At 45.4% G+C, this 19183-nt stretch overlaps 1 protein-coding gene across 2 annotated transcripts in view; it reads left to right on the forward strand.

The window, feature by feature from the left end:
• Positions 1-19183, forward strand: part of ADAM12 (ADAM metallopeptidase domain 12) — a 320214-nt gene that overhangs the window by 293823 nt on the left and 7208 nt on the right. Inside the window, exons 17-21 of one of the 2 annotated variants that reach the window (XM_084751157.1) lie at positions 614-715; positions 4230-4338; positions 6773-6908; positions 7562-7670; positions 9804-9977. In XM_084751157.1, coding sequence (XP_084607283.1) covers positions 614-715; positions 4230-4338; positions 6773-6908; positions 7562-7670; positions 9804-9977 — 630 coding nt within the window. The remainder of the gene's footprint in view (positions 1-613; positions 716-4229; positions 4339-6772; positions 6909-7561; positions 7671-9803; positions 9978-19183) is intronic. The other variant, XM_084751158.1, reaches the window with a different exon arrangement.

The following is a 19183-nucleotide window of genomic DNA, read 5'->3' on the forward strand; positions in this document are numbered from 1 at the left end:
CTAAACAAAACTTAGGAGAAAATCAGGTACAATTTCTCATCTCCACTAAAACCATCTTAAATGTCATTAAATAGAGAAGAACTCAATACTGTTCACATTGGACAGTGTGTCCAGTCAGACCCCAGTAGTGTCTGAGGGAAACAATGTAAGTTATTACACTCCATCCGTGCGCACAAAAATGAGAGCCTTCTCCAAGATTTCCTTTCACATCTGTGTATGGAGATGTGTGTAAGTATATGTACGCATTTGTGATGCGTGGAAGCCAGAGGTCAATTTCTGGTCTCATTTGTCCAGTGACATTCACCTTGTGTTTTTAAGTCAGGGTCTCTCACTGAAACCCAGGGTTCAACTGCTAGGTCAGGATTGCTTCCCAGCAAGCTCCAAAGATCCCCCTTTCTCCACAGGTACACACCACCACACTTGGGAGTTCTTGGTTTTTTGTTTTGTTTTGTTTTGTTTTGTTTTGTTTTGTTTTGTTTTTACACAGCTCTGGGGATTGAACTCAGGTTCTTAGGTTTGCACAGCAAATACTTTACCAACCGAGCCACTTCTTGAGCCTCCTGCTCTCTCCCTTTCATGTGTCTGTGTGAGGGAGGGGAGCAGACATGCTGAGGCATGTGCTGTGTGTCTCCCACAGATCTGCCTCAATCGCCGGTGTCAGAACATCAGCGTCTTCGGAGTTCACAAGTGCGTGATGCAGTGCCACGGCCGAGGGGTAAGTGAGATTTGTCACCTTCACTCAGCCAGCCCACATCCAGCTAATCGGTTTTTTTAATTTTTTGTATTTATTCTATGTGCATGAATGTTTGCCTGCATGCATGTTAGTGTGCCTGCTGCTCACAGAGGCCAGAGAGAGGGTCTGATTCCCTGAAACTTGAGTTAAGAGATGATTATAGAAGCTTAGAAACAAACCCAGGACCTCTGCAAGAGCATCAAGTGCTCTTAACAGCTGAGCCATCTCTCCAGCCCTTGCTGGCCATAGCTGTTTAAAACTACAGGAACCAGTGACTGTCTTCTCAACATTTTCTTCCCGAGGAGTTAACTGTCTCTGACCTTTACATAGCAGGAGAAATGTCACTTTCATCTAACAAAGAAAATCAGATTGAGAGGTAATTATCTTTTGAATTAACATTCTGCGATATAAAGAAAGAATTTTGTCATCTTCAAAGTAATTTCGAAGCTAACCTTGCTTCATGAAGGGCTCACATTAGCATTTCAAGCAGGGCCATCCCTGTCGCTCCAACAGCCCAAATGCATCTCAACCAAGATGCCAGCAAGAGGATTAAAATGAGGACATCAGATCTATCAACCACATGTTCTTGAACGCCCTTGCCCGCCCTTGCTGTGGGTTTTGTCTGCCCCACGTCCCTGAGTTCAGAGAAGCTTTAGGGAAGAAAAGGACTCTAATTGTTCAAAGCGTAATTTATTTTTCCTGATGCAGTTCATTTTTTTTTCCAATGGGATTATATTCATCTTGATTAGCTGTGCCAGTGGCTCATTTGCTCTCCTGAAGGCTTTTCTACAGAAACCGTGCTCTAAATTGTACTTCTAGGGATTACAGAGGTCTTTGCAAAATCACCACCATGCTATAGTCATGACGGGTTTCCAGGCTTCCTCAGACAGGCGTGTTGATGTTGTGTACAGCTGACTCTTTCAAACTCTTTTCATGTCTTCATTGAAATATAGATTTTATTATTATTATTAGCATCATTAATAGCATTATTATTATTATTTTCAAGACAAGGTTTCTCTGTGTAGCCTTGGCTGTCCTAGACTCACTTTGTAGACTAGGCTGGCCTCAAACTCAAAGAGATCCACATGCCTCTGCCTCCCCGAAAACTTCGATTGTGGGTATGTACCACTGTGCCTAGCTTGGACTATAGGTTTCTTTCTAATGACAATAGATGAACTAGCCTAGCCCTTCTGTTTTGGTGATGAGGCTAAGGCCAATGTGGTACTGAGGGTGTGTCCATAGTAACCTTGCTGGCCCATTGAAAGGGCCAGAGACCTCTCTTTCTGGTATCTATGGGTCTCTTGTACATGTTGGCAAACCAAGGCCTGTATTTTCCAGAACAGTGAGCTATGACATAGTGCGGTAGTTAATGTCAATTGTCAACCATATGAGATCTAGAGTCTCCTGGAAGATGGAGCTCTGGCATGCTATGGTAGATTATCTTAACTAGGTTAACTGAGGTGGAAAGGCATGCCCACTATGGGTGGCATCATTTCCTGGGATGGGATCCTGGACTGTATAAAAAGGAAAAAGTGACTGTGCACAGCATCATGAGTCTCAAATTCTTGACTATAAATGTGATGTGACCACCCATTTCAAGCTACTATCACCATGACTTCTGTACCAAGATAGACTTGGAACAATGAGCCAAAAGAAACCCTTTTCCCTGTAAGTTTTTTCTTGTGGCATTTTATTGCAATATAAGACATTTTGGTAACCAGGAGCTTGGCCCCATTCCCTCTATGATGAACTCAGGATCAGCATCAATACTTGCAAGTAGGGAGTCTAGACTGAAACTTCCCACCTCAAGCTAAGACCACTCCAGGCAAGATGTAAGCCTCATGGTTGGTTTTCCAACAACAGCACCTTTGCCATGTATGCAGGAGGTACCATAGACACCAGAGAGCTGTCTGACCCACTTGCTCTTCACCAGCCAATATTATTGTGGACACACCATTCCAGCCTCATGAGTCTTGGCCTCATCGCTAAAACAAGAGAGCTGGGTTAGTCCATCCTTTATAACCATTAGAAAAAGTTCTATACCCAGTGATCACAAAAGACAGAGTCTTGATTGGCAGGAGGGTCCTAGAAAGTGTACCCCTGCTTCTCAAAGGCTTTGTTTACTGAACACGTCATTGGACTCTTGTCAGAAGCCAGTTAAGAGCAGGAAGCCACCTCAGGCAAGACACGGACAGTAATGACTTGTTTGCCTTCCAATAGTCAGACATATATGTGACCCCTGTGTTTTCATGCAGGGCCCTCAGGTTGGCTCACTGGTTCCACTGGCTCCCATACCACAAACCATCCAGAAATTCTTCATCTGGGATTTACAGTGTTTAAGTGGAAGGGGAGCATAAGCACCAGACAACCGTCTGGGCTCATAGTTCTTGATCTGGACTGCTCTCCCCAGGCATCCTAACACTGTCCTGCCCCTCCCTAATACGTCAGATGTTACCCAGTGTTCCCAAAGCTTAGCCTACCTTTCATAAAGCAACAAACTCATGCTAGGGTGTAGCTCTGTCGGTAGAGTGTTTGCCTCGCATGTGCAAAGCTCTGAGTTTGATCCCAAGTACCTAAGAAAGTGGGCACGGTAGGGCACACCTATAATCTCTCAGCACTCAGAAGGTGGAGGCAGGAGACATGAAAATTCAAGGTCACTCTTGACTGCATAGCTAGTTCAAGGCTAGCCTTGGATACTTGAGACCCTGTCTCAAAAACTAAAAGAGCATCTGGTCTTCACACTCCACATGAATCTGTTCATCTCCAGTTTGTTGAGTTATATAAATATCGGTAGTGAATCCAAACAGAAGAGCCACTGTGGGTGACCCTTGGCAAGGAGATGGACAGAGTCCTGGGTCTTCCCATGGGAACTTCTCCCATCAGGGTACTTTATCCAGGAACAGCAAGGGCAAAGGCACCCTCTCCCACCATCTTCTTCACGAGGAAGAATTCTGTCTCTGCCTATGATGCATTGTGACAAGGAGGCAGATAAGGGCCACAAGGGGCTAGAGGAGTGGGCATTTGGGGATAAGAATGGACTCACAGAAATGTTGGCTGACCCCCATGAACTGCCATGGACATCAGAAAATGAGGGGCCCAGCTGTAGGCCTACCTCCACATCCCAGCCTGTTGGGGTCCTCCCTGTGCCTCCTGTCTGAAGGAGAGAGATCTATGCCACAGTGGCACAGTGGTCTGATTTTGGGTCCCTTTAGTGGGACCCTCCTTACCACAAAGAAGGGCAGTGCCACAGCTTTCCAAGGTTGAAAAAAGAGATGAGGCCAGGAAAGGGAGCTGGGTCTCAATAGCAGCTCCTGACCGCTCCTTGGGCTCTAGCCAACTCCCTGGTGGGGAATTGTTGCAACTGATCCTCGTGGTCTTGCATTTACTGAGTCCACACATATTAGTGAGAGGATCTGGTAGAGTACCCTTGCTCTTTCATGTCCTAACCCTGTACCCTATGGATGAGTTTTTTTTTTAATCTACTTTTGCCCCAAAGGTGTGTAACAACAGAAAGAACTGTCACTGTGAGGCCCACTGGGCCCCTCCTTTCTGTGACAAGTTTGGCTTTGGAGGAAGCACAGATAGTGGTCCCATCCGGCAAGCAGGTGAGTGAAACCTCGTTGGATGCTGAGCTGCTGCGGGCTGTGGATCCTGGTCAGGCTTCCCCACAGCCCTGAGTGCCTCTGTCCCAGTCTGAAGCTTGCAGGTTCTAAAAGCTCTGGCTCTCCCTTGGCTTTGCCTTTCCTTTGGCCCTGGGTCCCTGCTCAAGCCAGAGGAGCCATTTTCTCTCTCCCTGTGACACTTTTCTTAGCTAAGGCATTGTCCATGGTGAACTGCCAAATGTGTATGAATGTTACTGACATATCAAAGGACTTTGTAACAGCTTTTGTGTGCTGATGCTCCAGTACAGTTTAAAACTCTGATCAGAGGAGTGTTAGCCCGGGGGTGGGGTGGGGGAAGGGAGGAGAGGGGGAGAGAGAGGGGGGGAAATGAACATGCAAGAACATGACATGCATCAAGGCATGATGGCGCACACCTTTAATCCCAGCACTCGGGAGGTAGAGGTAGGTGGATCGCCGTGAGTTCAAGGCCAGCCTGGTCTACAAAGCGAGTCTAGGGCAGCCAAGGCTACACAGAGAAACCCTGTCTTGAAAACAAAAACAAAGAAAAACAGAACATGCTATGTAAGAGGTATGACAGCGAAGTTAAGCATGGTGGTTCATGTTTGTAATCCCAGAACTGGGGAAGCAGAGATAAGATGACCCCTGGGGCTAGCTGGCTAGCCAGTCTAGCCAAATCAGCGAACTCTAAGTTCAGTGAGAGACCCGGTCTCCACAATCATGTGCAAAGCAATAGAGGAAGATTCCTGATGCCAACCTCTTGCTTCTGCATGCATATGTAGACACACACCACACACAAAGATGAGAAAGGCAGAGAACTACCTGTGCCAAGGCCTGGAGTCAGGGTGGGGAAGGGCAGGGTGACAGTCACTAAGGGCAGCCTGCAGGGCTGTTGGGCAAACTAGTATATGCAGCTTAACCTGAACAGTCCTGGTAGGTAGACAGGCTAGTCGAGGGGTCCCTGTTATCCATGACTTCATGATTCTGATTGGGCAGTGTAGTCTTGATGCTGCCTGGGATGCTGGCAGTGCTACAGCCACTCCTGGCAACAGGCAACTCTGAGGTGTCCAGGTGCCATTTAGGTCCTAGCAGGACTTTGATTGGATATACAGGCCAGTTTAAGACTTAAAGGTTGATCTTAGGAACTGAAAACTACTTGTCACTTTTTACTTAGATTTGTCATGAGGCAACAGAACTCTAGCTGAAGCCCCAGGCCACTACTACAAACTTGAAAGGAGACCAGCAATGATGCTCTTCCAGGAAGACTGTCATGGTGGTCTCCATAGGACAATCCAGTTGAGGGCAGAGTGTAGAGTCGGAAAGCAGAGAGACATTGGGCCCAGAGTGGGGGCTATGTGGATCAACAGCAGCTGAGTGGTGAAGGGAGGCAGGGAGAGGGTGACCCGGGGTCCCTGTTCCCCAGGACTTCATGGTTCTGATGAAATCCCAAAGAAACCCTGCCCGACCCCCATGATTCCTAGCACCTCCCAGATCATCTCTACCTATCGCTGCAGTTGGAAGCCAACCTGATGGGTTAAAACTCCTTCCTTCCCATGTGTGCTAAATAAAAAGGCATCAAATCACAAGAGGAAAAACAAATACTTAAAAAAAAAAAAAAAGAAATCTCATGCTAAGTTCAAATCTGCAATGCAGCCAAGGATAGCCTTGAACTTCTCATCCTCCTGCCTCCACCTCTCGAGTTCTGGGGTCACAGGGGTGTGCATCAACACATCTGGCTTGTAGCATTCTGCCTGGGGATAAAACCAGAGCTTCCTGCATGCTAGCCATACACTCTACAAGTTCCATAGAGAATTAGCACAGTATTGTTCCAACACCAAGGAGCTTGCCCACAAAGTCCCTCCCTAACAGACTGAAACCAAACCCGGGGGTTACTTCATTTACGCTGAAAATTTGTTTTCCTTTTTCACTCTCTAATTTGAGATGCCCCAAAATGAAGTCTCACTCAAAAATAAGTAAATGAATGAAAGAGAAAAGTAAACTCAAACTGCTGTGACAAGAGCCTAAATCAAGGTTATGTGGAGAGGGGTCTAAGATGACTTTTGGGCAGCCCCTGGTTCTGGTAAGATGGTCCGCCGGAACGTTGTGTGGCTCCACAGTCCACTCTGCTGTGGTTTTGCCTAGTAGATTCTGTGTGGTCCAGGCAGGGTCCCACCTACCAGACCACGTCCTTGCATTAGCAAGTTCCAAAGTTGTCACAGATGAATAATGGTGGCATAGAACAGAGCTCAAACACGACCTTTGAAGAGAAACTAATTTATTAGGACGCCGTTCTGGGATTTACGTGCTCTGGTTCTGTTTGTTCCTTTAGAGCTCACTCTGCCATAAATGTCACAGTGCGATGTCTCCCGTATTTTATTGGACCGGCCTCCTCCCCTGAGCCAAATGTGTTTTGTTTCAGATAACCAGGGCTTGACTGTAGGAATCCTGGTGAGTGTCTTGTGTCTGCTCACTGCTGGATTTGTGGTATATCTCAAAAGAGAGACGTTGATGCGGCTGCTGTTCACACATAAGAAAACCACCATTGAAAAGCTAAGGTACACCATCTCTTCACAAAAATAAAAAATAAAAAATAAAAAATGATGGCTGAATATTCAACAAACTGTTTCTAGCTGTGTTGTCCTCAGCAAAGGAGGGGACACAAATGTTCTGGAGAGCAACACTGGGTCTTTGGGTTTAGTCGTTGTTTTTGTTTTTTTGTTTTGTTTTGTTTTGGTTTTTTTGTTTTTGTACATGTCTGCCAGGCCAGCTGTCCGACTCTCCCTTCAAACTATGTGCTGCCCATTATATAAACAGGTCTGATGTTGCTGAATTCCATGAGCGGGTCTTTTCTCATCTTTGCATTAGTATTTTTTTACAAGACATGTGGACACTGGAATGTGTTCCTCCGATGGCAGCACTTTGGGCCCAAATGTATTTGGAGACACTTTTGCTGAAATGCCATCTTCATCTCCTGTGTATCCAAAGCTAAGTTTCTGTGGTTTTCAGGTAACTAAACAATGGCTGGAGAGCAGGGGTCAGTATTCATATTTTCATCTCATAGCCATATGAGGTCATTTTTTCCCCTGCATGCTTGCCCTATGGAGTTAAAATAAAGAGACAGTCTAAGCATCACCAGGAATGGGATATGAGGAGTTACAGCAGGTAGGAGGGCAAGCCCTTACTTAGCAAGTGTTGGGTTGCCTTGCAGGTGTGTGCACCCTTCCCGGACATCCAGTGGCTCCCACCTTGGCCAGCCTCACCCAGCCCTCGGAAAAGGCCTGCTGATGAGCCGGCCACCACATTCCAACACCCCTAAGGTAGGTCACACAAGACTTAAAAGGCTTGAGGCAGCATGGGAAGTGAAACACTTAGTTGGCACCTTTGGTTCAACTGTAACCTGTCTGGTCCTGCAATCCCGAGGTCAGTCAGTGTCCCCACACAGTGGCAACTGTATCATACACCACAACCAATCTCTACAGTGACCTGGACCCAGCTCTCAGCAGCCACCTGTCACTAGGCCCCTCCTGTGGTTCCCAGGGGCCACCAGCTATGTCTAGGTGAGCTTTCTGGCCTGTGTCTAAGTTCCACCAAGCCTCAGTTTGCCAAGAACTGTGAAAGCCATGCCCCTCTATTCCTTTGAAGAGCTATACCTTTATCCTTAGGTATCCCATGGTTCCCCAGCGCCTCAATGTTTTATTTACTCATGGAATTCATGAATATTGAACTCCATTATGGTTTGGGTGTGAAATTCTCCCATTGGCCCATGGATTGAATGCTTGGCCTCTGGGTGGCAGTGCTATTTGGTGAGGTTCAAGGGAGGGGATGGGAGGGGATGACAGGAAGTAGAGCCTCCTGGAAGGAAGCAAGGAGGCAAGAAGAGAGGATGTGGAGGCTTGCTGGTTTCCTGTCCCTCGCTCCCTGTTTCCTGTCCACCCAAAGGTTCTGTGCACACTTCTGCCATGTTGTTCCACTTATGAGCACAGGGCCAGGCCACCACAGGCTGAACCTCTGCAGCCATTAGCCCCTTCAAGCTGCTCACAGCAGGCACTCCGTCACAGCAATACAATGTCTGACTGATGCAAACCCAGACACATTACCACAGGGAACAAGATAGATGTTAAGAAATGAGAAATTACTGATAAGAAATCTTATCACCAATTCAACAGGCAATACACTGTTTTACTGCTCTTGGTCTAAAAGGTAGAGGTTGCGCTCCTAACAGGAAGCCATCATTCTCGTCCCTAAGCCTGGACCCACCAGCTAGATAGGCCAAAAAAGCAAGAGCTAAAAACTGGAAATGACACAAAGGGCTATCAGCAGGCAACAGGATGAATGGCGGCATATGACACAGTGGTTGCTACTTGGCACAAAGACAGAGTCAGACACAGACTCACACAGCATCAAGGGTAAAGCTCAAAAGTAGCCATCCCAAGCCAAAGAACCCTGTCAAAAAAGGAGCACACACTCCATGACACCACCTATCCACAGCCTTAAAACATGAGCACTCATTTGGAATGACACAAAGAGGACGCCAAGGTCTAGGGGGAGTAAAGTAAGAGAGGCACAAGTAGGAAGCTCTCCTAGGTGAGAGACACATTGTCATGGCTGTGACAAGTCCCGTGAGCATGAACATCTGTCAATCCAGGCATGCAAGCTCAGTGCATGAGGAGTATTTTCAGTTCAGATAAAAACCCGGGTAAACATCACTCGGCTGGGTGGTGGGGGCGCACGCCTTTAAGTCCAACCGTCTGAAGGCAGAGGCAGGTGGATCTCTGAGTTCAAGGCCAGCCTGGTCTACAGAGTGAGTTCTAGGACATCCAGGACTACACAGAGAAACCTTGTCTTGGGGGAAACAAAGAACAAAAACACTTACGCACATTAAGAAAATTGGGTAGCAATCAATGAAAGTATTTATTAAAAAAGTATTTATAAAAAAAGAATGTGGGGTACCAGTTCTGCTGCACCTGCTCTGGTCCTCCTCCCAACACAAGCAAGCTTGTCCGGAGATGAGCACCTCAATTCTTGGAGCGGCCACCTCTCACAGTACCCTTAGCCCTGTGCACACTAAGCTCACGCCTTGTGATCCAGTCTGTGTCTTCATACTGGGTACTTCAAGTTTCATTCACCTGTTTGTTAATTTAAACCAGCCTGAAGGCAGGTGAATTGAGGTGGTCTTCTCTATAGCAAACACTAGTTTCAAACTCTGTCCCCCTGCCCTGGGCCTTCCAAATGCTACTGTCACCATTTTGGGTTGTAATGTTGTGGTGGTGGTGGTGGTGGTTTAAATCTATATAAAAACACATCTCTCCAAATTTAGGGGTGCTTCCTTTCAAATTTTGAAGTATAAATAAGTAAATGCAGTCCTGGACTTTCCCTTCTTACACAGTGGTCACAGACCAGGTAGTACTCTTTTTCCTTACATAGTGTCACTCTCTGCTTTGACCATGCAGGACAGGAGCTCACTGCAATGCCAGAACATCGACATCAGCAGACCCCTCAACACTCGAGCCATCCCTCAGCCCCAGTCACCTCAGCGAGTGCTCCTGCCTCTCCACCAGGCCCCACGTGCATCCCTCGGCCCTGCCAGGCCCCTGCCCACCAATCCTGCAGTCAGGCAGGCCCAGGTATGCCTCCCATGCTACTGGATGTGATGCAGTTCAAATCCAGGCTCTGCTAGTTGCTAACATATAAACTTGGGCAAACTGTTCACCATAGTGGACTTCAGTTACTCAGAAGGTTAATGAGTTAACCCATATACAATGCCTATAGTGTAGTAGCTGTGTGACACTTCATATTTTTATAACTAATATCTTTTAAACATTCAAAGTTATTTCCATGGTAGTAGGATTTATCATCTAAACCAGAACTTAAAACTCTTCTGCCATGAGTACTTTTTACCTGAGGAATTTTTTCTAGGACTCTAAATATATAGGTAAGATATGACAGGAAAATATTCAAAGTCTTTGCTTTCTGTCATTAAGCCTTTGGTTCTGTGGGAGCAGCAAACCTAACAGTCTTGGATCCGAGCTGAGGCATTCTGAGCAGTGTTTGTCAGTGGTCCATGATGTGCGGTCATGTTGTGTGTTCAGAACCAAGGCCACAGTGGAGTCATGGGATGCTCATGGGCAAGCACTGCCAGAACACCAAAAATCCAGTACACATTTGGCTTTGAATTAGCTCTTGGTTGCTGCATGTTCAGTTAGAGACCCACAGCTGAGGAAGCTGAGATTTCAACCATAACATTTTGAAAGTGGCAATGGGTACTGTTGGCAACTTGAATAATGAATCAGAACCATTTTAAATGTTATTGTCATATTTCCTTGTTATTTTATATATTTATATCTTTAACATAGAGGTTTTCTATGTGTACATAATTTTACAGCCTGTTCTACCTTAAAGTTGTTTCTCCATACCTTATCCGTACAGAGCCTATAAAATATTCTTTTAATAACAGCATGCTGCTCGAATGTGGAATTACCTGTGAGTGGATTGTTTGAGAGCTGTGGTTTTTGTTTTACAAATAATTCTTATTTGGAAGATCTAGACAGATATTTTTGGAGTTCTTTATTTCTTTAGAAAAGATTCAGCTGGAGTTCTTTATTCCTTCAGGAAAGATTCAAGTGAAATATGAGATTAAAAAAATATACAGATCTTTAAATGGTGGACAAAGTGAAATGTTCAGTTGAAGTATTGCGTGTATTCCGGTTCTCACATGGATACCAGCAAGGTCATGATGAGAAAGAAAAGATTGTCATTTCAGATCTCTACTTATTTGATATTTGATTAAAAAATAATGTCCATTTTCTTTCTGCCTAGTAGCTTAGGCAGTTCCTGAGAGGGGATACTAAAGTAGCCAAGTACAGATGTGCCCGAGCCCATCAGTTTTTGTTTTGGTTGTAAAGATTCCTTAGTATTTGAGGTTAATTTATCTACATGTTGTTTCCTCTGCATTTTGAAATGTTGGTCTAGGCAAGTGTTATGATTTCCTTGTGCTTTTGTGGGCTGCTCAACATCACTGACCCCTATCAATGGATAATAACAATTGTAAGCATGTTTTCAAATATTGCTATCTCCCGAGGGTCAAAATTTGCCTTGATTGGAAAAAACATCTCTCTGGAAATCAATCCATGCTCATCACAGCTTTGTACTAGTATTTTATTGCTTCAGGAGAAATGTGGAAACCCAAGTTTTTAGGTCTTGTTGCATTCATTTTTAAATAACAGAAGTCTTAAAATCATGGCCTTCGGAGCTAGAAAAATGACTCAGAGGATAAGAACATTTACTGCTTTTTCAATTTCCAGAGCCCACATGACTTCTGCAGGCTGGCATGTGGTGTGCATACACTTGGACACACATCTACACATATTTTAAGTGGCATTTATGGGCATCAAGAACCACTTCAAATGGAATTTTTCCTTTCAGCCAAACAGACTTCTTTAAAACAATGAGTTGATTATATGTGTTCATATATTGATCCCTTCAGCTCTTCCCCCTTCCTGATGGTCTAAAACTCATCATTTCCTTTCTGTCTGAAAAGCCTTCTGTCTGTTATTCTTTGAAGCAAGCCTATTGTTGACATATTATTAGCATCCCTTTGTCTAAATCCATGAGGATATTTTTGCTGGGTATAGAATTTTAGGTTGCCATTTTGCAGGAAGGGTTCCTTCCCTTTTATCTGGACTGTGCAGTGATAAGAAATCCACCATGAGTTATTTCCACAGTCTCTGCTCCAGGAAAGTAATGTGACCTATTATTTTATGAAGGAGTGTTTTTCTCTGTGGTTGAGCTGTAATAAAAGCATATATGGTCAAAATATTTATTTGCCCTCTTCCTAGGCTTATGACTACAGAGGGGAGGCTTTCTTTTCTTAATTTCTTTAATGCCATTTTGTTATTTCCAGATTGTGTGTACTTACATATTTTGTTTTCTTGTTGCTCCTTTTATACATCTTGGATGGGGCTCTGGCTTGCACCCATGTGCACACAGAAAGACCCATTGCAGTTCACCAGGTAGTCTGTCTTTCTCCAATTTTCAGTTTTCTATCAATTTCTTAATGATGTTTTTGTTGCAAGTATCAAGAAGAATAAGATAAACTGTTATTCCATCTCGTTTCCCTCTGTATTTCTTTTATTGCTGGTAACACTCAAACTACTTTATACCTAGCAGCTCTCTATAGGGAAAAAAAGGCTTGGCTTTCAGCTGATTTCTTTGCTCTAAAATCTTGTATCATGGCCAGTTTCCTGCTATAAACATGTTGCTGCATAAGAAGTCCAGAAATGGACATCCTGAGCTCATTGCAGCAAGCTCCATGGGACTGCCTTGGGACTGTGCTCTGTGAATTATCTGGTGCTGCCCCTGTATATGTGTGTGTGTGTGTGTGTGTGTGTGTGTGTGTGTGTGTGTGTGTGTGTGAGATATGTAGAGTCTTCTTTGCTGATGTAGAAGTTTCTTTTTTTTTAAGAAAAGAAATTTCTGTCCTTTACTTTATCTTGATTTCTGGCATATCAGGAACTCTGGCTTTGACTACCACATTAGTGTACCTTTTCCTTTATGAGTCCCTCATTCCTCGCATGCTCATAACACTCTCCAGTTAGCATCCTTGGATGGTGTTTTCTGTTGCTTTATTTTGGACTACTGACAGTTCAGTTCTCTCTTCCATTTGTTCTTCTGGTGTACCTTGGTCTGTCCAGGTTTACCTTGCTGTAGGGCAGCAGGCACATTCTAACCTTGTCTGGCCTGGGAACTTGAGATTCTGACAGGAGCTGAGACCCCCCCCCCCAGGATATGTACCAACACCCAGTGCCTAGCACATTTACCTGGGTACCCCTGGAGCATGTCAACATCTACCCTGTGGATTCCCTTATACTGAGGTGTCCTAGTTCTCTCTTTCAGCAGGTGCCATCCCTGAACAGTGCCACGTGACCCAAGAGGAGTCATGCACAATGGTTTTCTCCTTCCATTGTCAGTGCCTGCAGAAATGGCTCTTTCAAAGCAGCCACCCCAAAGCCTTGTTTTGTAAAACTAAGAGAATCTTCCTCTTTAATCACTAGTCATCATGCATGAAGCCTTCCAGAGACAAGTGACACCAATAACTGCAATAACTCATCACACATAGGGACTTGGGATCCATTCGATGCAGGTGTGGGCAGTATCTAGAGGTGACTCTTACTTGGCAGCAAGAATTGAATCCACTGACACTTTACACTTCCCTGGGTACCATCCCACAAGGCATGACACAGATGTGCCTCCATGGCTAACCCTGCTGTTTGTCCAAATTTATTACAGAAACACTCCAGGGATGAGGGGCCATAAGGGTCACATGGGCTACCCTTGCTTTTCTAGAAAACATTTCATCCTTCATAAACTCACGTCATTCTTTTGTCCCCAAATGTGCCTCTTGGAACATGCTTCTCATCCTGTGCTCAGTCCTTGTGTTGTCCCTGCTTGCACATGCTGTGTGCACGTGTGTGGCAATCAGAGAGCAGCCTGCAGAAGTTACTTCTCCTTCCACCTGTTGAGGCAGGGCCTGTGGTTTTTGACAATAGGGTGAGTGTCTCCATCTTTTCACAGGGGTGCTGTGATTACAGATACCACCACGTGGGGATTTTTTTTTTACGAGTTCTAGGAATTCAAACTCAGGTCCCCACAATTGAATGGCAAGCATTTTACCGACAGAGCCATCTCCCTGGCCTTAGAGGGTGCCCAGCGTTACTGCTGGAGGAAGGAGAGCAGAGAGAGGGCCCATGGCTGGGCGGATCCTGGACTCCCAGGACACCCCACCTGAAATCCATTAATCAGGCAATTCTCACTTACTGGGCTAATTGAGTCACAGTTTAAACAAAAACATGCTTGGTGTCCCAGAAAAGAAATGCATTTCTCAGCTCACAGAAAATTCCATCTCAAGGAGACAGGGCTAAGACGTGGCAGGTCTACATGACTTTTTCCACTCTCAGACTTGACGTGCTCAGGTCCTAGAGGCTTTGAGTGTTACCTTAGTTCATCAGTGGTCGTTCTCCTTACAAGCAGGGCTTCATCTGTGTGACACCAGCACAGCACTTACCCATTTGCTTTGCTAAACATCTGTCCCATAAAATGGCATTTGGTTGATGCCCATTGATGTGTGGGTGCACTCAATTTAAGGGTCTGTTTTTCTTTAAACACTTGAGTTTCCTGGGAAACACTAGGAAGTAAAAATCTCAGCGAGTTACAGAAGTGAACTGAGAACATGCTCCCAGCTGCATTAGAGAAACAGGGACTTTTAAAACCTGAACCCATCACTTGGGAAGACTAATTGTTACTGCACTGAGTCTTTTCTAGAAAATTAGTTCTAAGAGAATGATCAGACCTGGTTTGTGCACCGTGTATCTACACTGTGGAAATTTCAGACAGCAATGGTAGGATTCAGTTCCACTGTTATATTTATCACCAAATTTGTGTGTGTGTGTGTGTGTGTGTGTGTGTGTGGCGTGTGCATGTTGTTTTGGTACAAGGAGCCTGTGGTTGTATGTTTAGTGGTTATAAAGTCATTCAAACACACACTTATTGAGCACTGAGTATAACGCAAGTACTACAGAGCTGAGTAATTGGCAGGTGTTTCTACCCTTGTGAGCTGAGAGAAGTTGCTACCATAAGCTCCAGTATATGGAGGATAAGGGCACAATAAGGCTGCATATTCCATAAGCAAGGAGGCAAAGATAGGAAAGTCAAGGGCTCAAACCCACATTCTTCACCTGCAGCATTAAGATGGGAGGGGGGGATGCTCACAGGCGAGGAACTTGGTTTAGTTTGTACAGTGTTTGTCTACCATGCATGAAGCCCTGGGTTCATAGAAAGATGGCATGGTGGTATACACCTGTAATCCTGGCCCTCAGGAGGTCGGAGGCAAGAAAACCAAAAGTTCAAGGTTACCCATGTGCAGCGGTGCTCACCTTTAATCCCAGCACTCACTAGGGAGGCAGAGGTGGGGGCGATTTCTGTGAGTCTGAGGCCAGCCTGGTCTATAGAATGAGTTCCAGGACAGTCAGAGCTGCATAGTGATAGACTCAGTCACTAAGGGGAAAAAAAGAAAGAAAGAAAGAAACAAAGAAAGAAAGAAAGAAAAGAAAAAGGAAAGAAAAATGGACAAAGGAAAGGAAGAGAGCTTAGAGTGGAAAGTATCATAGTTACCACAGTCAGGGTAGCCAGCTAGCTGCCCTATTCATTTTCCATTCCTGTCTTTTCCAACTCTGCTGATCATTGGCACTGTGTACAGCCTCCGAGTGGTCCAGAAGGCATGCATCCATCTTTTGTAATGCAATAGAGCCACAGCCATCTTTGTCTTTACAAGACAGGCCGCTGTTAACACCAAGGCCAGAGCAGGCAGCACCTTGTGGTACCACAGCACTTTCAAGGAAGGGGACTTTGTGTCTTCTGTGGAAGGCAGATAGATTTTTAGCCATGTGTTGACCAACACACACTTCTAATCACATGCCTACATCTATATCATACATAGCCTAAAATACCTGTACAAGACCAGCCAGTCCAGGACAGGCTCTTCCAGCAAAAGGCAGAAGCATAGAACTTTGCTTAAAAAGCAGCAGAGGGAGCAGTGGAGTGGCCAGGGGCTCCACATCACCTACCCCCTTCAACCAGGTTGGTGAGTGACTCTCTGGGGCTGTGACTGGAAAGCAATAGCCAATTGTCATAGTTTCCGGGAATATAAATGATATCCGAGACAATTAAAAACCTGGTTTTAGGGCAAACAGGTAATGGCCAACTCACCCAGAGGTTCAGCTCATCCCTCCAACTGTGCCAAGCAGTGAGTTCAACTTGGATCTGATAGAGATGCACTCCCTCGGAACAGTGCAGTCAGCTGAGATTTGAGGTCTAGAAATCTGATGATTTATGTCCTGGATCATCAGAAAGGAAGTTCCATTTGCCAATATGCCCTACTAGGGAAGATGTGACAGAAAGAAGGCATCTTTGTAGCAGCCTTCACTCCCTGGGCAAACCTCGGGCTGACAGTGGGGAAGAGGGCTGAAGGGTGTCTTTGTGGACCTGCTCCTGACTTTCCAGGCCTCGCCCTTATGCCCAAGATCCTTCTTCAGTGTTGTGTCTTCCTTGGCTTTTCCAGTCCTTGGCGAGGCTCCCTTGTCACTGACTGCAACCACTCCGCATTTGTGCTGCTCCATTTGAAAAGTCCTGGGGGCCGTTCCTCTTGGGCACACCAAAGACTAGTCTAGTGAATGCAGTAGGTACCTAACAAATGAGATTATGTAAGTTCTAAATGGTAGAAACTCATCTTGTCATGAGTTCCTTACTGGCTGTCCCATCCTAGAAATCAACAAATAACAGAAAATCTGTGGGGGAAATAGTTACAGCTTTGTCTGGTCATAATTTCCACAATTTTTAGCCAGAGACAAGACTCACTTATTACAGTAAAACATGTTAATGGCAGCTCTGGCTTTCCATGATGGCCTCCAGTCTTCCTGCCCAGAACCCTCAGCTAGCAGGACATGTTCGCTATTGTAGGCCATGTACAAGCTAATAACAGTGTGATGGTTAAGATAACAGGGTTACATCTTTATTCTGGCATGTTTATTTTCAAAGCTGAGAGAGGTGGGGAGGGAGGGAGAGAATGCTGCAATTCTGGGGTGTATTATTACCATCACTAGAACACAGGTGGAAAGCAAAGGTCCAGAACCCCATGTGACAGTCAGAGTAGGACTTTTCTCCAAGACCTAAGTGAACAGGAATGGTGCTTGAATTTTGTTGAAAATATAGACTAAAGAAAAAAGTGACAGTATGAGCCCCCTGGAGTCCTTTGTCAGCTCCTATAGAGGCAGCTACATTTTTCCAAGGTCACACCTCATATGTCGCCATGCATACCATGTCCTGTCCGTGGCAATATAGGACAGATGGGGGACCTTTGCTGTCCTGAAGGCTGGAGGACTTCCCATAGCATCCTGGATGTTTGGAGTTTTATCACTGGGATAAACATACCATTTGCCCTCAAAGCTGAGAGCCATCTGAGAAAACATGATGAATCACAAGACTGTGAGCATAAATCAGGCAAGCCATAATTATTTTCTAAGTTGCCATGATAAATCCAAACACATTAAGACAGACTGTAGCATATAACTCGCCTTTTCTTCCACAGAACAGTAAAACCCTAGTGCTATCTTTATGGCAGAGACTGGCTACTTAGTCAAGCTCAGCAGCAGAGTTAGTGTTGCTTTGCAAGGGATGATGGCAGAACCCGAGTCTCCCCGTGTTGAGGATGTGCTTTATTTTTACACTATACATGGACACAGTGCTCATACACTTTTGTTCTATGATGAGAACCAGAACGTGATTTGTGTGTGGTCCTCATTACCCAGGCTTGCTGCTAGGCTGAGATCGCTGTCCATCACAGCTGTCAAAGGGCAGCAGCTCTGAATCATGGGCAACGGCATGCCCCGCCTGGGCTAAGAGCTTTTTCTGTGTCAGTCCTCCGTACCACCCCTAGTGGGGGGGGCGCTATTATCATCTCTGCACATGCTCACAAGCTCAAAAGCTCAGGCCTGAGTGTGCACAGGCAGTGTGGTCTTTACTCCTACCTAAGGCGTTTGTCTATATTCTAGAGCCTTCTCGTGTTTCCTTTAATGAAATCTGATGCAGACATGTCACCTGTATGTCTGGCCCCCGTCTGTCTACTGTTCATTCTTGGCACATCTCCCACGCAGCTGTGGTTTAGCAACCTCTGTAGTGGGCCCTTCCCTTTGCAGGGAGCTGTTGGACGGTGACTCTGGTATTGTATCCTCTGAGGTACACTCTGGGACAGACACGTGACTTTAGTACAGGCGCTGTGAAAACATCACAAGTGTTCGAAGTAATGTTTGGGGGCTACTGCACACCCAGACTACTGAGTCCTAAGACAATGCAGGTCCTGTGTGACTCTTCAGATATGTTTTTTGCTCTGTAGCCTCAATGGCTGGCACTACAGGTGTGCCTCACCATGGCTAGTCACGAAAGTGCATCAGCTCATTTGCTTACAGGACGTACTATCCTGTGGGGTTTCTGACTCTGTTACTCAGAGTCCCTTCCCTGCAGTGACGAGGTCAAGAAGTGCCAAGTGTCAAGCTGACCAGACCTATTTTGGGCCCCCAGGAGAGTGTGGACAATACTTGCTGACTGGAGTTCTCCAGGGGCAGCTAGGAAGGTACCCCACGAGGTATCTTGAAGTTTTCCATGTTTCTATTAAGCATTTAAAGCCGGCACATGAGTAACTGCTGGTGTAATAATTATCTATGTGTTGGGAACATCTTGTGTGTTCTTTTATTTAAGAGAGATTACTTTGTTTTCCAGAGAGGTAGACTTGTGTGAGTCCCACTGTGGACTCTGGATGTGACCCAATATAGAATACCCCCAAATTCTCACTCTGTCCACTGTGGCCAGTGACACATCACCCCATAGTGTCCTCACTGATCCTTACCTATTCTACAAGCCACTGCTTGGCTCCTCCCCGACAAATTCTAACAAGCATCCAGGTGGAAGAGATACAGCATGCTCTACAAAGCAACCCAGCTATTTTCTCAGATCTTCACACCAGGAATTGGATGGGTGTCTTGCGGATCCTGTACATTCACAGTTGCACCAGTCCTTTATGAACTGGAGATTATCTGAAGCCATGGTTAGACTCACATCCACCCCCTAAGGACACTGGGAGAGAATCCTACTATCCACTATGCCCCTAAGACCTGTGGGGTCAGATGAGCCACAGTTGACTGCACAGATGTAATTCTTTTAACTGTTACAGAAAAGGCTAAAGATAGTTCCTACCTTGTATTGTAGGAGCACTGTGTAGTAATGT

The sequence above is a fragment of the Acomys minous genome (genome assembly GCF_964271855.1).
Source record: "Acomys minous genome assembly, chromosome: 2".
Taxonomy (NCBI): Eukaryota; Metazoa; Chordata; class Mammalia; order Rodentia; family Muridae; genus Acomys; species Acomys minous.